Source organism: Maylandia zebra, linkage group LG16 (genome assembly GCF_041146795.1).
Source record: "Maylandia zebra isolate NMK-2024a linkage group LG16, Mzebra_GT3a, whole genome shotgun sequence".
NCBI classification, from domain to species: Eukaryota; Metazoa; Chordata; class Actinopteri; order Cichliformes; family Cichlidae; genus Maylandia; species Maylandia zebra.
In genome coordinates this window covers 25885717-25904715 of record NC_135182.1, presented here as the reverse complement: position 1 = coordinate 25904715, position 18999 = coordinate 25885717, and the positions used below count along the sequence as shown (strand labels likewise).

The 18999-nt window shown below is 38.9% G+C and overlaps 1 protein-coding gene across 2 annotated transcripts in view; it reads right to left on the bottom strand.

Moving 5' to 3' along the window:
• Positions 1 to 18999, bottom strand: part of LOC101465476 (ephrin type-A receptor 6) — a 180133-nt gene that overhangs the window by 71361 nt on the left and 89773 nt on the right. For both annotated transcript variants that reach the window (XM_004555569.4, XM_014408236.3), the window contains one exon: positions 15572 to 15907. In XM_004555569.4, coding sequence (XP_004555626.1) covers positions 15572 to 15907 — 336 coding nt within the window. The remainder of the gene's footprint in view (positions 1 to 15571; positions 15908 to 18999) is intronic.

The window sequence follows — 18999 nt, the reverse complement described above, 5'->3', positions numbered from 1 at the left end:
TGTGTGTGTGTGTGTGTGTGTGTGTGTGTGTATATATATATATATATATATATATATATATACATATATCTATCAATTCTGTAACTGTAACTTCGGTCGTTGCTGTGCTTTTTTTGGAAGTCGAATTTCCCAGAGGAACCCACCCGAGGGATTAATAAAGTTCTATCTTATCTTATCTTATCTTAACTTAATTAAGCCAATTAAAATGAGCTGAATTGAAATGAATTCAAATAAATGTCAATGATTATTTTTTCATTTTCATACATTTTTAAATAAAGATGGTGTTGGCAGAATGAGCGTGAACAGAGCTTGACTGAGTGGGAGGTGAGGAGCTCCTGGTTGGAAGGGCAGGTTTCAGTATGATAATTATGTCTCCGAGGAGCAACACGAACACAGAGGTGTAATCTCACCAACTATACAGCCCCTTTCGAAAATACAATCCTCTGCATGAATTACAATTATCCCATTACAGACATGACTCTCCAACCTTAACATGCTGGCTGATACTTTTTAATCCTCTTTTTAAATAAGTTTGTCACTTTTGTATGTTATAGACAAAATAACAGCCTTTCACGTTTTAGTGTTAACCAGCCTCACAGAAGCTTGATGAATTTCATGAGAACAAAAGCTTCAAGTAACACCCATCTGGTGTTACATGGAAATAAACTGCCATGGTTCTTCACCATGTTAAGTGTTGATATACACATTTTCCCATGAGAAACACTTTCATGGCTAAAGTGAATTCTCTGATTCTCTGAGCACTATACCGCAGAGCAGAGTGTATGCTAATACATCAGTAAGTGTAACACGATGATGCACTGCAATCTGATCAACTGTAGTTCTTCTTGAAATACAGTCAGGTCCATAAATATTGGGACATCGACACAATTCTAACATTTTTGGCTCTATACACCACCACAATGGATTCCAAATGAAATGAACAAGATATGCTTTAACTGCAGACTGTCAGCTTTTATTTGAGGGTATTTACATCCAAACCAGGTGAACGGTGTAGGAATTACAATAGTTTGTATATGTGCCTCCCACTTCTTAAGGGACCAAAAGTAATGAGACAATTGGCTTCTCAGCTGTTCCATGGCCAGTTGTGTGTTATTCCCTCATTACCCCAATTACAATGAACAAATAAAAGGTCCAGAGTTCATTTCAAGTGTGCTTTTTGCATTTGGAACCTGTTGATGTCAACTGCCAGGAAGCAAACCATCATTAGGCTGAAAAAACAAAACAAACCCATCAGAGAGAAAGCAAAAACATCAGGTGTGGCCAAAACAACTGTTTGGAACATTCTCAAAAAGAAGGAACGCACCGGTGAGCTCAGCAACACCAAAAGATCCGGGAGACCACGGAAAACAAGTGTGGTGGATGACCGAAGAATCCTTTCCCTGGTGAAGAAAAAACCCTTCACAACAGTTGGCCAGATCAAGAACACTCTCCAGGAGGTAGGTGTATGTGTGTCAAAGTCAACAATCAAGAGAAGACTCCACCAGTGTGAATACAGAGGGTTCACCACAAGATGTTAACCTTTGGTGAGCCCCAAAAACAGGAAGGCCAGATTAGAGTTTGCCAAACGACATCTGAAAAAGCCGTCACAGTTCTGGAACAACATCCTATGGACAGACGAGACCAAGATCAACTTGTAGCAGAGTGATGGGAAGAGAAGAGTATGGAAAAGGAAAGGAACTGCTCATGATCCTAAGCATACCACCTCATCAATGAAGCATTGTGGTGGAAGTGTCATGGCGTGGGCACGTATGGCTGCCAGTGGAGCTGGTTCTCTTGTATTTATTGATGATGTGACTGCTGGCAAAAGCAGCACGATGAATTCTGAAGTGTTAGGGGCAATATTATCTGCTCATATTCAGACAAATGCTTCAAAACTTCAAAACCGATGGACAACGACACAAAGCATACTGCAAAAGCAACCAAAGAGGTTTTGAAGAGAAGAAGTGGACTGTTTTGCAATAAATCACCTGACCTGAATCCAGTTGAGCATGCATTTCACTTGCTGAAGACAAAACTGAAGGGAAAATGCCCCAAGAACAAGCAGGAACTGAAAACTGTTGCAGTAGAGGCCTGGCAGAGCATCACCAGGGATGAAACCGGCTTCTGGTGATGCCTTAGTGTTCCAGACTTCAGGCTGTGATTGACTGCAAAGGATTTGCAACCAAGTATTAAAAAATGAATGTTTGATTTATGGTTCTTATTCTGTCCCATTACTTTTGGTCCCTTGGGGAAGTGGGAGGCACATTTGCAAACTGTTGTAATTCCTACACCGTTCACCTGATTTGGATGTAAATACCCTCAAATAAAAGCTGACAGTCTGCAGTTAAAGCACGTCTTATTTGTTTCATTTGGGATCCATTGTGGTGGTGTATAGAGCCAAAAATGTTAGAATTGTGTCGATGTCCCAATATTTATGGACCTGACTGTACATGCATCTGATCCATTTATTATCCAAACGTTCTGCTGATGCTGAGCTGCACTATAAGGACTAAAGAGTAGTGAAAGAACCAGTTAGTTACATGAACAGCTATAGAAAAAAAATGCAGAAATGCATTTTTGCAAGGATCTTTTCTGCATTTTAACCAATATTTTTGTGATATTTAAAGTACACAGACTACACCCTAAAAGAACATGCAAAGTGCTTTCTACTACAAGACTCACACATTAAATCAGGCACCTTTTTCTATACCTAAGTGCCCCCTATAACATTTGCATGCACACTCATATGGAAGTATCGGGGGCAACTCAGGGTTCAACATCTTGCCCAAGGATACTTCATCAAGCAGAGCCGATGAGCTGGAGAGCAACACATTGCCCTTCTGATTAGCAGACAACCCGCTCTACCTCCTGAGCCACAGGAGCCTATCATGGAAACTGTATGGATACTGTAATGATGACTGGATGATGAACACTCCCCAAACTTATAGGAAAAAAAAGAGAAAACCAGACAAGGAAATAAAAATAAAATCGAATTCGATCAGCGCGACATTTGTCTGACAGGTTTGTAGAGGAAACATATCTCTGAGAGGAAACAAAAGAGACAAACTTTATGACTAAATGAAAAGGACAATAAACTTCAGCATTCATGCATTAAATCAGTGCCATACAGCTGCCTTATAGTAGCATGTGATGTCAGTATTTATTGTGATGAACACACAAGTTAAATATACACAAGTGATACTATGGGAGGGTGAGAAAGATGTGGGGGAGCGCAAAAGAAGAGCAAAAAGAGAATGATAACGGTACATCAGCAGAGTAAATACTCTGATAAATCACAGAGGAGACAGAGCTGTCGAATAAATTTATCCCAGCCCATTATTCCCTCTTGTATCTCCCACCACAGGAGGCATAAAGACTGTGTGTGAATGTGTGAGTGCCTCCACAAGAAAGAGTGATGATGAAGATGACCCTGGCACTGACGTATATAGCAACACAGGGGCACACGCACACGCACGACATCCGTGACACGACGCCACTAAACATTCCCTTGAAACACCATCACATACACACGACATCAGGTAATTGGGGCCCTTGGGCTCGGGTGCCAAGGGTGCGCATTTCTTGCAGAGAGGCAGATAAATCAACTGTTAATAAGCCGGCAAGTGCAGAGTTTCTATTTACGACTGCTCTTTCTCCACAAGGCCAGTGTCACTAGCCCAAATGTGGTCTCTCATGCTGACAAACACCCCTATTCACATATGCACACACACCTACACACATACTCAGACGGTCCTCAGGCAGAGGACCCCAGCATACCCCTGCCCCCTGGATGTCAAGGGAGAATATAAAGCTTCTCCTGTAATGCAATATATTCAGCATTTTTCATCAGGTCATGCTTTTTCCTATTAAATCATAATGGAGAAAGGATCTCAGCTAAATCTACCTCTCTGACACGCACACATACAGAGTCGATGTCAGCGATGTCAGGCTAGAGTGGTAGCTAGACCTCAGTATGGCAGCACAGTAGAGGACAGTATTGATTCATCCAGCGAAAAGTCACCTTCTTCCTCACCCCACCCCAGCAGCCGCCTCGAGGGCCCCGGTCATTCCACTCAGCCAATTTGTATGGCTGTTGTTATTATTAGTGTTTCTCTGGTATAGCGCTTTGGTCTAGGGGCACGGACACACCGCTTTATGATGCCGCGCCTAATAAACATCATTGTGATTTTCCCAGGCTAGTAATTAAGTGTGCGGCTAATTTGTCATAGTTAGTTAGTGTGGCGCGATGCCAGAAGAGGGCTGCCTGGGAGGGGTACGGTGGCTGAGAAGGCCAGGAGCTTAACACAGACTTTTGAGCCAAAGCTGCATAACGACATTGACGCTGGACTGGGCATGACAGAGGGCATGCAGGCCCTGCCGTGGACATTTCTGTGTACATGATTACAATAGATTTTTATGATTATGGGGGTATTTGAGAGCAAAAGCTTAGAATTTCAATGTGATTCAGTGTTTTCTGTTTTGTTTGACTTTTTTCTTTTAAGCACATCTTAAAATGTGTCTGTGTGTAGACACGGTTGTGTATATATCTGTACAAAACTGTCTCAAGGCTAAAGGGAACAAGAAAAGTGGAAAACAATTGGCAAGGCAAATCAGAATGGAGAATGTATTTAGATTAGGCTATACATGCAGCTGAATCACTGTTTACAGACATTATAGTAAAAAACACATTAAGCCCAAAGAGAGAGGGTGAAAAAAGAAATGCTGCTCATATAACCGAGTTAATCATTTTGCCTCAGAGGTATTGTATATCTGCAAAAAGATCTCATTTGAATGTGTTTATAGTCCCACTGCTTATAAAAGAAATCATGACAAATTAATAGGGACGGTAATAAAGGTTCTGTAGTGCAGGGATTCAGGTACTGCCCCATGACTGCGAACTATTCATCCCCCCCCCCCAAAAAAAAAAGGATTAGCAGTGGACAGTTTTCAAAATAACAGAAATCACATTATTGGCATACAAGCTATGACTCTATCAAAAGTTAGTATGTGTAACAGTTTTTGTACTGCTCTCTAATGGAGTCCATGTAATTGCAGGAAACAAATGTAAGGGGAAACAAACCTGAAACTCATTAGAGCAAATGTTATCCATCATACTCTCACTCTCTACTGCATTCAGAATTTATCTTAAAATTATTTTGTACATTTAATGGCCCTCTGAGGTTTTGGCCCATTATAAAAAGATTTGGTTTAGGGCCAGCCTTTTACATTTTAAACGGAGTACATTAAGCTCCTTTCCAGTGTTTATATTTTTATTCCAGGGCTGTACTAGATTTGCATTATTCACATTTTTAACTAATCCTTACTTATTAATTATAAGGCCTTGGTTCAGCCCCTCTGTCTGAAACTAGCCATTTTAGCTCCTCTCACTTAAAAGCCGCCCGCCCTTTAAACCAACTTTCTTCAGACTGGCTGCCCCGTGCAAACCGAAGGGTCAAACAGCAGGGGAGTGAAACTGCTGTGCTCAAAGCTGGAATCGTGTACCTAAGACCATATTAAAGATATTGCCTCCATATGACATCATAAAAGCCCACGAGTTGAAAAAGTCTTTCTAAAATGAGGGTTGAGCCTTTCTCCATCTCCAAGCATCCACCATCGGAGCAGTCCAATTAATTTAAGCTCTAACACAGTCAAAATCTGACAGACCAGCTTCTTTAGAGTTTAGTTTAGTTTAGTCCTGTGGAATTAAGTTGTACTTTTTAAAAAAGTTGCATCTGTTTTCATAGTTCCTGTATTTAATGGTAATGTATTGCATGCCTAAAGCAAAGAGGCTTACTGTAATTCAGTTTTACCATCCACACACTCACCGACTCATTGAGAATCTGCAGCAGCTAGAATGCAAATTGTGTCTGATTCAAATAACTTATGAGAGATAGATCATGGAATCGTAATTCTATTAACATTTAACGGCCACAGTCAATTCTGCACACCATTCAATGAAGCCTATGTGTAAGTTAAATAAGGAAGATCTGTAATCAGTCATCTGTCTGCTTTCCTGGATGTTATTTTGCTTTTCTGTTCTCTACATTCCTACTGTTTTCCCAGGCTGTCAGTTTCAATACTGTCATCAGTATTTTAGTCTAATCATCTTCTTGCCTGCTTTCTTTGGGCCAATCAGCCTCACCGTGCGCAATTTAAATCTGTGCTCTCTGTCATTCTCTCTTACGGACTCTCATTGGTGCAAAACACCTCATCCCCATCTCCACCTCACAGACACCTCAGTCGTAACGACATCCAAGCCTCAGTCTCCATCTTCACCACCAGTGTCTAGACTTCGGGTCCTGCCTAAACCCCGTCACCAGTGGGATTCTGTTCTTCCATGTTGAGTCATCGGAGTCTAATCGCCAAATACATTAATTTCTCTATCTCAATAAATCATGTTCAGTTCTTTCAAATGATCTCTCAATCTTGAATTCATATATGTGTATGATGTAGTACAGTTGTATGTTAACCATATCGTAATATAAATTCAGGCCCATGTTGTACACAGTGTTGGCATAAGCATGTGATTAACTAGGCCTATAGAAATTGAGCTAGAGATCCAAGTGATGGACAACCCAGGATTCGTTCAGTTCTGAAATGATAATCACATCAAATAAAATAGAACATTAATCTTGACGTCATGGACAATTTAGGATCTCTACACCGTCAGACACACCATTGTGTCAACTTTGTTTTCACAGATGCACAGTATGTCGATGATGTGGACACACTCAGTCAGTACCAAGTCAATGAACAGCTCTCCTCTTCCAAGCTCTTCTGTTATCGCATATCACCATGCAGATCTGAAATTGTTAGCTGTGCCCACCAGCTTTTCATCTACAAAAGATTGCCTGATTAGACTCTATCAAGTTGCTGTAAGAAAGCTCTGATGCGTCACCGCAACTGAGAATCTGATCTGTCTCTGATTGCTTTCGGTGACATACACAATTACGCAGCTGCTTCCTGTGATTAAACAAACTCTCCTGTTTCTAGGCCATTTCCTTCTTGTCCTCTTCTTCATCCTTTGCTTTTGTTTGCATTCATCCACCTGTCCACTCCCTCTCACTTCCGTGGTTTAAATCACAAAAATCAGCTATGAATTCTGTAATCCCTCATCTATTTACCGTGCAGACAAAAGCACAATAGTTTACAAATACACCTATGATATTTGCAAAGCCACATTTCCACAGAAACAGGAATTAAACAATGTTGAACACCTCAACTGCTCATAATTAATGGAATCTTTATTCACATTTGTAATAAATATAACTAAACTTGCAAGGTAACTTGCTAAGTGATATTGAAGCTCACAGAACTGAGCTTCCAATTTTTAATAAAACTCTCTGAGCAGTGCTGCTTTTTAGCAGTCACGTTCAGACCAGGTTCAGTGCTCACCCTGAGTGGTTGAAGTGGCCTTCACACTGTTTACATTGGTCTTTATTTTAATTTTTGTTGTTATGTATGGTAGTAACTTCCAGTATCACTAAAATACGTGTGTTAGATACGTATCCAGCATGGAATCGTCTCCCCTGCTTGGGGATGGGAGGAGTTACTGTTCCAGCTTGAGGACTTCAAGTATCAGCTAATGCTAATATATTGCTAATGAGTGGAGTGAGGGGTGTAGTGGATGAACTAGCAAACAGATTGGTCCAGCATCTTTAGTGATAAAGCCACTGTACTGACCTGCTGTAATGAAGAGAGGCGTGGGTGTGAAGGCAAAGATTTATAATTACTGGTCAATCTTCATTCCTACCCTACTAGTGACTACAAGAATAAGATCAAGGATTGAGTGGTGGCAATTAGCTTCCTCTGAAGGGTGTCTGAGCTTAGCCTTAGAGCTGGGAAAAGAACTCAGTCACCAAGAAAGTGCTAAGAGTAACACACAGGTGTCTTGCATCAAAAGGAATGAGTTGAGGTGGCTCAAGGTACTCCACCTCGCTGAGGTATTTCATTCATTTTATACTGGGAGGAGAACCCGGAGCCTGACCCAGGACACACTGGATATATTATGTGTCTCGGGTAGCTTGGGAATAAGAGAGAGCTCTGTGCTTCTCTGCTTAGACTGCTGCCCCCTGACCCAGACCCAGATAAGTGGTAGAAAATGGATGAGTTGATGGTGCATCTGCAAAAGCAGAATCCACTCCATAATGGAATATATAAACCCCCATGAAATTAGCAGAATCTTGTAACTGTAACTGATTTTATGAGTGTTTAAGTTGAGAGAAATCATAGACAGAGGAAGAGCATAATACACTGTAATGCTACCAATAGGTCCAAGTTGGTATGCTTGTGAATGTAACTCATGAACCACATGACTGAATGTCAGAAATCAGCTACAGTTGGATTCCTTCAATAAAACCATCTTCAACATGTCCCATAACACCTATTTCTGCCACATTAGGTTTTATGGCAAATTCGATTTTATGTCCAAGTTAAAACAGAAATTCTCAGTATTCAGTAAATCTACACAAATGAGCTTCAGACCAAGCCGTATAGAAGTTACCACATTCCTTATTGAAAGCATTTGTCACAAAAATAACTTGTCAAATAAATTGCAATGGTTGCCACGGCCACTGAAGTGTTTTTTCTTTTCTTTTCTTTTTTATAGGTTTTAAAAAAACACATCTAGAAACACAAGTGCACTTAGAGTGTGTCTGTGTCTCAGTCTCTTCCTTGCACTTTCTTTATCCTCTGGCCACATTTCTCGTCAGCTAATTTACCCTCTTCTTCATTTTGCCACCCCCTTTTTTGCTCTTTCGATCCTCTCCTCACTCAATCATCTTCTCACACCCTGCTTTTCATTTTCATCTTCTTTCATCCTCTTCCTATTATGTGTCACTTCATTTGTCTTCAAACCACTCTTTTCCTGCTTTCCACATTCATAACACCTTTTCCCCTCTCTCAGACTTACCTCACAGACTTAGCGCCTGATTTCACTACTCTCACTTAACCTCTGCATCCTCCCCCAGCTTTACATGTCCTCTACCTTCTTGCTCTTTTCACCTTTCCTTTTGACCCAGTCACCCACTTTGTGAGGTCTTTATGTGGGAGTTGACCAAGTTTACTGATGGATACTTTTGGATGTGATTTTTTTTCTGTAATTATGCTGACTATAAACCATTAAGGCACTGAGGTCACAGGAGTAATATTGTCCTCATGTGGACATAAAGAACCATAAATGTTCCTATAATTTCTTCAGACTTCAGATTGTTATTTTCCAGACAGGCCTTGTCCTTCTCCTGCTCTTAATCCTTATGTGCTTTACAACCTCTCCCTAAAAATGGAAGGAAAAGGAAAGTATTACAACATGTCAAATGTAGAGAGCATGTCAAATGTTTGTAGTCTGATTTGTAGTCTGTTTGTATTTTAATATACTTAATTTGAACTTTGCACTCACTTTAAGAGGCACATTTACCAATTTGCTGCACAGTGTTGGGAACTATGCAGTTTTAAGGCAGTTTTTTTCTTTTCAGCTGCTCAAACTCCTTTGTCTTATTTTTTTTGATAATTAGACAGACACAGACTTTAGCACCATGACTTTTTAAACATTTTGTCACTGTAACACAGACAGAATGTTGTTTTGGTCTTGCTGACCAAAGACTTTCTCTCGATGGCAGAACACTTAAAGACTGATATATATTGTTCAATACTTATGATGCATGTATTTCTATTTTAAAAATGTGTTTGGCCTTCCCCTACTTTTTCTAGCCTAACAAATGCAGCATTCATGATTTCAATTTTTAATTTATCAGACCACTTGACAGTCTTTTTCATCTTGCCTCAGTTCATCTTTAACAAGCTCATGCTTTATCATGCTTTAAAGAAGCACAGAGAAGGCAGTGATTATTTGCTTCTGTGTGTGTCTGTGTTTGTGTGACTCAAAGACTTTTAACTTGTACTGAGCTGTGAGTACTGACAATGGCCCATACAGTAGTATGCACTGCAAAAACTATTTTGGGGACTGCTGGCTGAGATTATAGCAATTTAATATCAGTTTGTGTGTGAATCATTTAAATTTATTATGTACTATAATATATATAATATAATAAATGTACTATACATGATGAAATTTCCAAATTCTAATCCTTCTCATTTTATATTGAGAAACATTATCTGTGAATGGTTAGGCTCCTTGTTCAAGCAGTCTTTTACAGAATTCCTGCCTCATATTTACTAGTGAAAAACTTTTGGGACGGAAAACCTTCCTTCCAGTCTTTTTCAAAATTGTTGTTCCAAATTTAAAAGAAGTGTTCATTAAAAACAAATCCATATTTTTTTGTTATTTTTCATAACATTTTCAATGAAAAATAACCTTTAAATTATCTTTTTGTATTTAAACGAAAAGCTTTACATTATTTGTAAATCATTGTGTTCTTCTTTTATTTAAATTTGATACATTTCTCTGAGTTTTTTTTGAAAGGTAGTTGTAATTTTCCAAGATTCTCCAGTGCCTGTGTGTGAGTTACAAAGACTTATGGGAGTGCATATATCAGATTAGCTTCACTAAATCATTTACTAAATATTGAAAAGGCTAAGCCTGACAGGAAATTATCATAGGCCTATATAGTTTCTCCATTTCCCTCCCACATGTGTACAGTATTTAAATGTATTTATGCCATTGTGCATGTGTATGTGTGAGTCTGTGTGCGCGTTTTCGCAAAGCAGCTCCTCATAAGCACAACAAATCATACACTAACTTCACTGGCACAAGGCATTTACCAAAACGGCCATCAGCATTTTAATGACAAAGTCTAATCTATTTATGGCCAGAGTAAATTATTACAGCGGACTCTTGATATTCCCCACAACACACAGAAATTTACATGGCTCACTCAATTCTGCTGATGGCAACTCTATGCTAATGGTGTTGGAATTTTCTGTGCACCTTTCCAAACAAGCCCATCACACTGAGGTTTAGGTGGATGAGTCAGGGGAAGCATATGTGCAAAAGCATGTATGCATATCACTGCCGCTTGCAACTTTTCATATTCTTAAGAAGGTATGGTTATCTTTCAACTTGAATGCATACGCTGACCGTGTGCACTCTTTCAACTTTGTCAAAAGCCTCTGCAGTTTTTCCATTGCTGACTTTGAGATAATTGCCAGTCTTAATCAACGTGCCTTGCAGATTAACCCAATTTCTCTTCAGGTGTCCTATTGTAGGTCTTCTCTGTGTATGGCATACGGTAAACACTGGACACATGTTCTTTGGTTCAAAAAAAGCAGCATAACTTATGTGCAGAAGAAATCAAATACTAAGGGCCCTTCTATTTAAAGGCTCCACAAATGTAACACTTGGTTTCACAGTGCATCGCCTTAGTTGAGGAATTTCTTGTAATTACTGAGTATTCTTGTACTACAAGTGCAGAGATATCAGTTTTACATGATTTAGATGATAGATTTTGAAAGGAATCTTCATGTAAACATGACAAAAAGACCAAGTATTACTGTCCTTTTCACTAAATTGAAGCAATAGTGTGGAAGTATAAGAATAGATACATTACCTAGTCCCTTCTCAATATTCTAACCACCAACTATTCCACCACCATCACATTATCTTTAAGGAAATTGTATTTTAAATGTAAGAAATCCCCTTACTTTGCTTCAGCGAGTATCTACAAATGCACATTTTTTTGGATTCAGTTTGAGAAACTAAATTGAGGATTAGGCCAAATCATTTTAGATAACTTTTCCAGGGCATTTATTTAGCAATTGGAACCAATGATATATCTAAATATTTGGTCAAACATATTGTTTGCATGAGTGGTTTCAATTTTCTAAGATTTTTTTAAAAAACAAAACAAAAACAAACAAAAAATGTATTTAACATCCATAACCCTTTAAAACCGGTCGGGACGGGCACGCTCCGTTTTGCATAGCTATTTTTAAATCGCTGTAGAACCGGAACCAGGTAAGCTAGCACAATGATTTTTTTTTTGGCACATGAAACCGGAGGAGTTGTACTTACATCTTATGCCATCAGCTTGTCCTGGGTCACGGTTTCCTTCCACATATGGCTTTGCAAAAACAGCATAAAAAGCACATGTTGGAATAGACATCAGTGCGAGCTATCGTGTGTCCACCATTACCTGGCCGAAACCGGACGTGACGTCATTTTCGCGGAAAATGTATTTTTTTTTTTTTTTTTTTACCTTTAGGGCCTTATAAGCCTGTACTGGTGTTTTTAAAAAGTCATGTTTGACTTCATGCCTTTCTGAATAGTTTCTGGGATGCTTAGAACTCAAATTGCACTGCTGGAAATAGTTTATTTTGATGCACATGCTGTCTTTTTTGCAAATTTGCATTATAATATTTATTTTCGTTTTTCCTTCAGGACATAAAAATTGGTGTATCTCAAAAATAAAACTATGAAGACACTCAAAATAAATTTCCTGTTGTTAGAAACTATTTTGTGCAACTTTTTTGTATTTACAGTTTTGACGGACAAACCTCTTAAATTTCTCTAACTAGACATATATGTAAAAAAACAAAAACGATTTTCAATTTTTTTTTAGTTTATTGCACTTTGTTGCAATTTATGTAATTAGACTTGATGCATACATATTATTAAAATTTGGGCTATAACAGTTATATTGATGTATAGCAACTTAAAATGCTCCCAAAAATGACACTACAGCATGTAAAAATATAAAGATAACTCTGGCGGACTTGGTTCTATGGTAGGTCTTAAAGGGTTAAACCTATTCAGCATTACAGTAAAATATAGATTTCAAACTTTCTTTTTAAAAATATTAAAAAACGATGCAAGAATAATCTAAGAATAATCTTAGGCAGTGTGTGGGCTATTGCTTTGTGCAATTGTGCTCATGAATCATCTTGCATCACTTCTATTCTTGCTGAGGTGTGAAAAGAAGATATTACACCTTCTGGTATGCAAGTATGAAAATGATGAAAATGTCTACTCTCCTTTTACTCACAGTTCTAGATACTTAAAAGTCATACAAACAGTATAAAGATCATAAAATTAAAACCTTTAAAGCAATCTTTAATAATTATAAAAAAACAAAACAAACCCAAGCAAAACAAAACAGCAATCATTTTGGCTAAACTTAACCAGGAATCAGACAATCAAACACTGTATGTGACACTAATACAAGAACAAACCTGTTGAATCCCAGAGCAGTCTGTTGTATTCTTTGGCATCTGGGGAAACAGTTTATGTACATACGATGTTGAGTACACGTTTTTCCAGTGGGTCTAAACAGGCTTGTCCAACAGTGGCAAGCACAGAGGGAGAACCAACATTATGAAAACACTACTCCATTCCCCAGCATTGGTCATATGCCTCAAGTAAACCTGAGGTTTATTACTTTCATCCGGTAGTACTGATCTGCTTATATGAGCTTATGAGCTTATATCCGAAAAACAAAGTTGGAAAGATTTGTCCATACATTACTTGGTGTTACTGATAACATGACACCTGCTGCATCCGTGGGTTGGATGGGACACTGTGGTATTAAAACTACAACTACCAATGTAATCAATAACCATGTTTACCATTAAAATAAATGACACAGACTATTGACTCTCTGACCAAACTCTAGTTTCTGTCAAGGAGATAGTGGTAAAATACATCATCACTCTGCTTATCAGTGGCCGAGGGCCATAAATCTACCTTTTCCCTTGAGCATTTTAAATAGCTGCAGCTGTGTACGTTAGTGTTGAAATAGGTCTTGTGCACAGCCCAGGGACCTGCCACAACTATGTGCTAAACTGGGCATCTTAATGAAATAAAAAGGCTGCGTGTAACATTGAGGTGCCGGTAAAGGATAGAGTTGTCCCCAGTGACACAGAATAATGCATTTAATGTGTTTTGGCTCTATGAGAAAATGTATTTCTCCCAGCCTCCCTTAGCAGCGGCAGAAAGGAGGGAAGGAGAGAAAGAAAGAGGAGAGAACAAAGAAGCAAAAAACAAGCATGCTTGAATATAGGAAACCGGAGGGAGAGAAGGAAACAACCATCAAGACAAAACAGGGTGAGGAAAATAGTCAAGGGAGGAGGCAGAAAACAGAAAACACAGTGTTTGCAAATCAAAAATTAAAAGCATAAGCATGCTATACACCAGAGGATGTCCCAAAGATATAATGGGCCTTTCAGCCCCTTTATTTGGGGAAAACAGGTAAATACAATAACAACTTGGACCTCTGCCATCATTTACAGCAGTGTTTGAGGGTGCAAACCTACAAATATTAGAAGGACAATTACCTTATTGTCATAACGCCAGGCCTGTCTCACCTTACTAACTGCATCAAAAAGCAACAAATGATCAAAGTATTGAATATTAACTTTCACAAGGCCATTCTCACAAATCTCTAACAAGGCCCCAGTAACACAATAAACTAATGACTGTTCTAAAGCTGTGTACTCAGAACAAACTTTCTTGATCACAGCTCCACAGTACATAATCATTCTGATTGGCATATTGGAATATATAATTTTTCAGATTTTGTTCTGTGGCAAAATCTCAAAGCTCAAAGATGGAGTGAGAAACTCTGTGAGGAACAGTCGTAACCAATGATTTTGCCCCATGTTAAATTATTTTACCTTCTATTAATGAAATGCCATCAAACTGTGAGCGGAGGTTTCTCTGAAATACGACTCACGTTCAATCACATACAGTATTCAGTATTGAAGATTTGCAAATTATAATAGGAATAACCTTAAACTAATGAAAATCCTTTCCTGGAAAAAACACTGTCGGTGACATTTGCATTAGGGTTGAAAAAAAAAAGAGCCATGACGAGTAGACAAACAAAAAGCTGTTTATATTACAACGTAAACACATTTCCAGAGCTAATTTTGTTCTTTCCTGCCTTTGCTGGCATATCGGTACATGTTTGGTACATTACTTCTACCGTTAAGTAGGCTAAGATGGCAAGAAGCCATTGGCAGCCACTAGCACAGAGTCATGTGGATTTATCAACAGCAAACCAGTCATACAAGTATTGCGCTATAATGCTGGTAGAGGTCACGGAGTACCTTTAAAAACAGGGGATGATCTCCTCACAGTTCCATAAATACCTTTTAAATGAACAAATCCTCTGGGCGTCAAAAGTTATGAAAACAAACATGAAATATTCTTGTCTTACGGCGATTATACTTCTGCCAAAAACTAATGAGTTTTTCACTTACTCATAGTTTAACTACTGAAAATTTTCACAAAAATCAGGTTAATCTTTGAGTTATTGAGTTAACACATGTAGCATGATACTGGGGAGAACCAATACATTTCTAACCACATAAAGCCGCACAGAGGAGGTGATTAATTTGTTGCTAATTAGATTATCACTGCAGATTTCATTTATAATCTTACGCATACACAGAGTCCTGCACAATGTATTTGGGAACAACTTGAGGTGTAAGGTAGTGTGAAAATACCAAGAAGTTTTCATGTTATCATAAACTTTTTCTGCTGATATGATTAGGTATATTAGGAAAGATTAAATTTATCTTAGTTATCTTTATGTATTTTTTAACCAGCAAAGCAGAATCCTACATTTTATAGGACTTGTGCTTAAGTAACACACTCAATGAAAATAATAGTACTCACCACCCTGATCAGTGCTGACGGTGATGATGGCCACCTGTCGAGGGAATGAGCTCATGTCTGACACACCATTAAGCGACTCGATCTCAAAGGTGTAGTTGGCGTGTGCGGAAAAATCCACGACAGTGACAGTGGCGTTGGTCAGGCCTAACGGTCCTGGCAAGAAGCGAAGCTCGTCTTCACACAGCTGGCAGTGGTCGGGCTCTGGGCCGCAACGTTTACACTGGACGTTGTAGGTTAGGTCCCTGCGACCTCCTGTGTCGCTAGGGGGCGACCACTCCAGCAGCAGGCAGGTGTCGTTCAGGTTAAACATCAGATTTCGTGGACGGGATGGAGGGCCTACAAAAGAGCAAAAACTGATAAACTGATAAAAGAATTTAAAATTATATTTCAAATGAAACATGGGTAGCACTTTCTGTTACAGCACAGTAATAGTGTTGTAAGAGTAGCATAATAATGTGGAAACAAGCAGGAATTTAACCACAGTTGTTTCCTGGTGATCCTCACATAACTTAAAGTTTGGAATTAGAGTTAGAGGGGATTTTGCACCTTGCAGGCCTGATTCCTGGTTATTACAAAGAAAGTTATCTGTGTAGGTTCCTACTCATCCAGGTCATGGAAAGAAACGTGACTGGACTTCTTAAAGAAGACAACTTAAAGAAGTCTAGTCAATTTCTTTCCAAACTTCTTAGACTACAATAAAGTTCTTCAGGTTTTTACAGTTAATAATCCACAGCATCAAAATAGGATTTATATTGTTACCGTTTAACAGAGAGGAATGCTGAAGGCATAGGGTTGGATTAATTATAGCATTATATTATAGCATTAAAGCATCAGCTAAGATTACCTTATTGTCAAGTGGATACTACCACAAGTCAGTATATAAAAATGTAAATACATAAATATTACTATCATATTACTAGGTGTTTATAACAATATATACACACACACACACACACACACACACACACTTTATATAAACTTTATATAAAATATTACATATTTACATTGATTCTGTTGTAAAATACAACTTTGATCCAGTTTGTTTGACTTCTAATACTATATTATAATATTATGAATTGGTACTGCCTCATAGGCATATGTTTTTTGTTCCTCATTATTATACCTATATCATATATATGTAAGATAATACTTTGTTATTACTTTGATATTAAGCTGGTAATAACTTGCTATTTCCATATTAATGACATGTTTCCACCATTAGTACATGACTGTTACCACATTTTTCCATATTATTATTAGTAGAAAGCACAACCAAGATATGTTTAGCTGATGTTTGCTGTGTTTAATTATAAAATCTCACAGTTTACTATATCAAGATTAAATTAAATAACAAAATTCATTGTTAGTCTACAGCAGAATAATCAGGTTTATTAAATAAAGGGCTTACGTGCCCAGCAGTTAGTTTATGTCCCTAAATACACAATTCTAATATCACTGTTTCTGCCAAATAATTTTTGAGCGTGCTTTCTTTTAATTATATCTTTTAGACAAACTGTTGCTAATATATCTGCAATTCTTTCATTTTGTGTTTCAGACCCATAGTCACACAATTTCACACCACCCAACCAAGTTATACAGGCAAACAGAGTTTCCATCAGCTGCAGTCTAGACACTAGAGACTGCATTCTATCACCAGTCCTGATATGGTGCTATGTTTAACAATGATGCTGCAGGTGCAATCACCTAAATCTTATTATGTGTCTGAATTTGGAAATAGTTAATTCAATCATGCAGTCCTTCCAAGTAGCCAAGCTGTGCATTGTACTATTTCGATAGTAAGAACCAAATGTAAGTTGTGCACACCAGAGTTAGAATGTCTTCCTATACCTGTATAAGAAACATCACCCAAAACTGCCATCTGAGGTCAAAAGCAGGTGAAAGAATGCTCTGAATGTCATAGTCCTCTCATGCTTTTAGTACTGGCTTTCTATTGCCTTGTGTTTCCCTCACTCCCTTTCCTTTTTTTCTGTCCCTCTGTTTGTGTATGTCTTGTCTCCCTGTGAATCCCTGGAGGCGTGACTCTCCACCGAGACAGATGATACACGTGTGTCATTATTCAATCAACCACCTACAGTATATATATATTTGTCATCCACCCCTTGCCAGACTGTCAAATAAATTACTGCAGTAGATGGCATTCAGGCTCCTTGTTGAAACTCTAGTTAACTAATTACACGTTGTCTTTGTTCTCCCAACCTCCAGTTTGTGCCAACCAGCAACCAGTTAACCCCGATCTTTTACAATCTATCCTCGGCTTTGACTCTGCCCGCCACTCTCCATCTGAAACTCCAGCATCAGCTACCAACCACCTCCAGCTACACACCCTGCCTGCCACTATCCACCGTCTCCTCCAGCGTCAGCCTCCTGTAGTCAATCCACTCTACTGATCTAGGATCCACCTCTGCAGATAAAACAAACCTGAGTATTAAACTGAGTATTTTGCATTTGCGTCAACTAGTGTTTCGTCTAAAACCTTAACACTAAATGTTTTTCTATTTCATAAATGTTTCACACACATATCTTAAAGTCCTGCTGTACTGACTCTTATAATGCAATCCTCACCTGTGCAGTAAACAGCCTAACTACCTCCCTCACATTTCACTTTGCTAAGGTCTTGTGCTCCCTGGATGCGCGTGTTTGTGTGTCAGGGTAAGCATTGTGCAATAGCAGGCAGCCAGCTGTCAACAGGGTGGAGTTAAAAGGCCTGGGGGATTTGAACACTCCCGTCCTGCCAAGCTCACTGTCTGCCAGGACAATGGGATGTTTCCCTCTCTTCCACCATCCCTCTCTCCCCACCGTTGCTAAAATCTCAGCAGACAGGAAAGCTCCTCCTACTGCTCCTCCACTTCTGTCAGCGTGTGTCCATTCTCTCCCTTTATCTCTCTCTGCCTCTATCGGCCATTATCTCACCTTCTCTATTCTCTGCATCGAGGAGAATCCACCCACCTCCCCTCCTGCAGAGCAACCCCACTGCCATCAATCAACTCCTATTCTAAGGGGAGATTGGTATCACCACCTCCTTCCTTTCTCTCTTCACTGTCTACTCCATCCAGCCTTTACACTTTTCCCTCTCCTTTATCTTCCCCTCCTGTTCTATCTTCTCTTTCTTCCTCTCTAACGTTGTCTTCCTCTAAGGCCCTCGGTCTTTAATCTCTATTGTCTTCAACGTCAAGCAAACAGTTTATGTTTTGGCCTACATGCCCCTGATTAAAATGCATTATGTGAGTAAACACAGCTCACAGATTGTAAAAGTAGATGTGGTACACCAGCCTACTCCTCTTAGGTTGCAAGTTTGTCACTCCCACACAAGGCCCTTTTACGCTGTGTTTGTACTTGGAGTGGAAATACTGTTAAAAACAAATTAACAACAGTTGACAAACCATTGAACAAGGCACTAAATTACAACG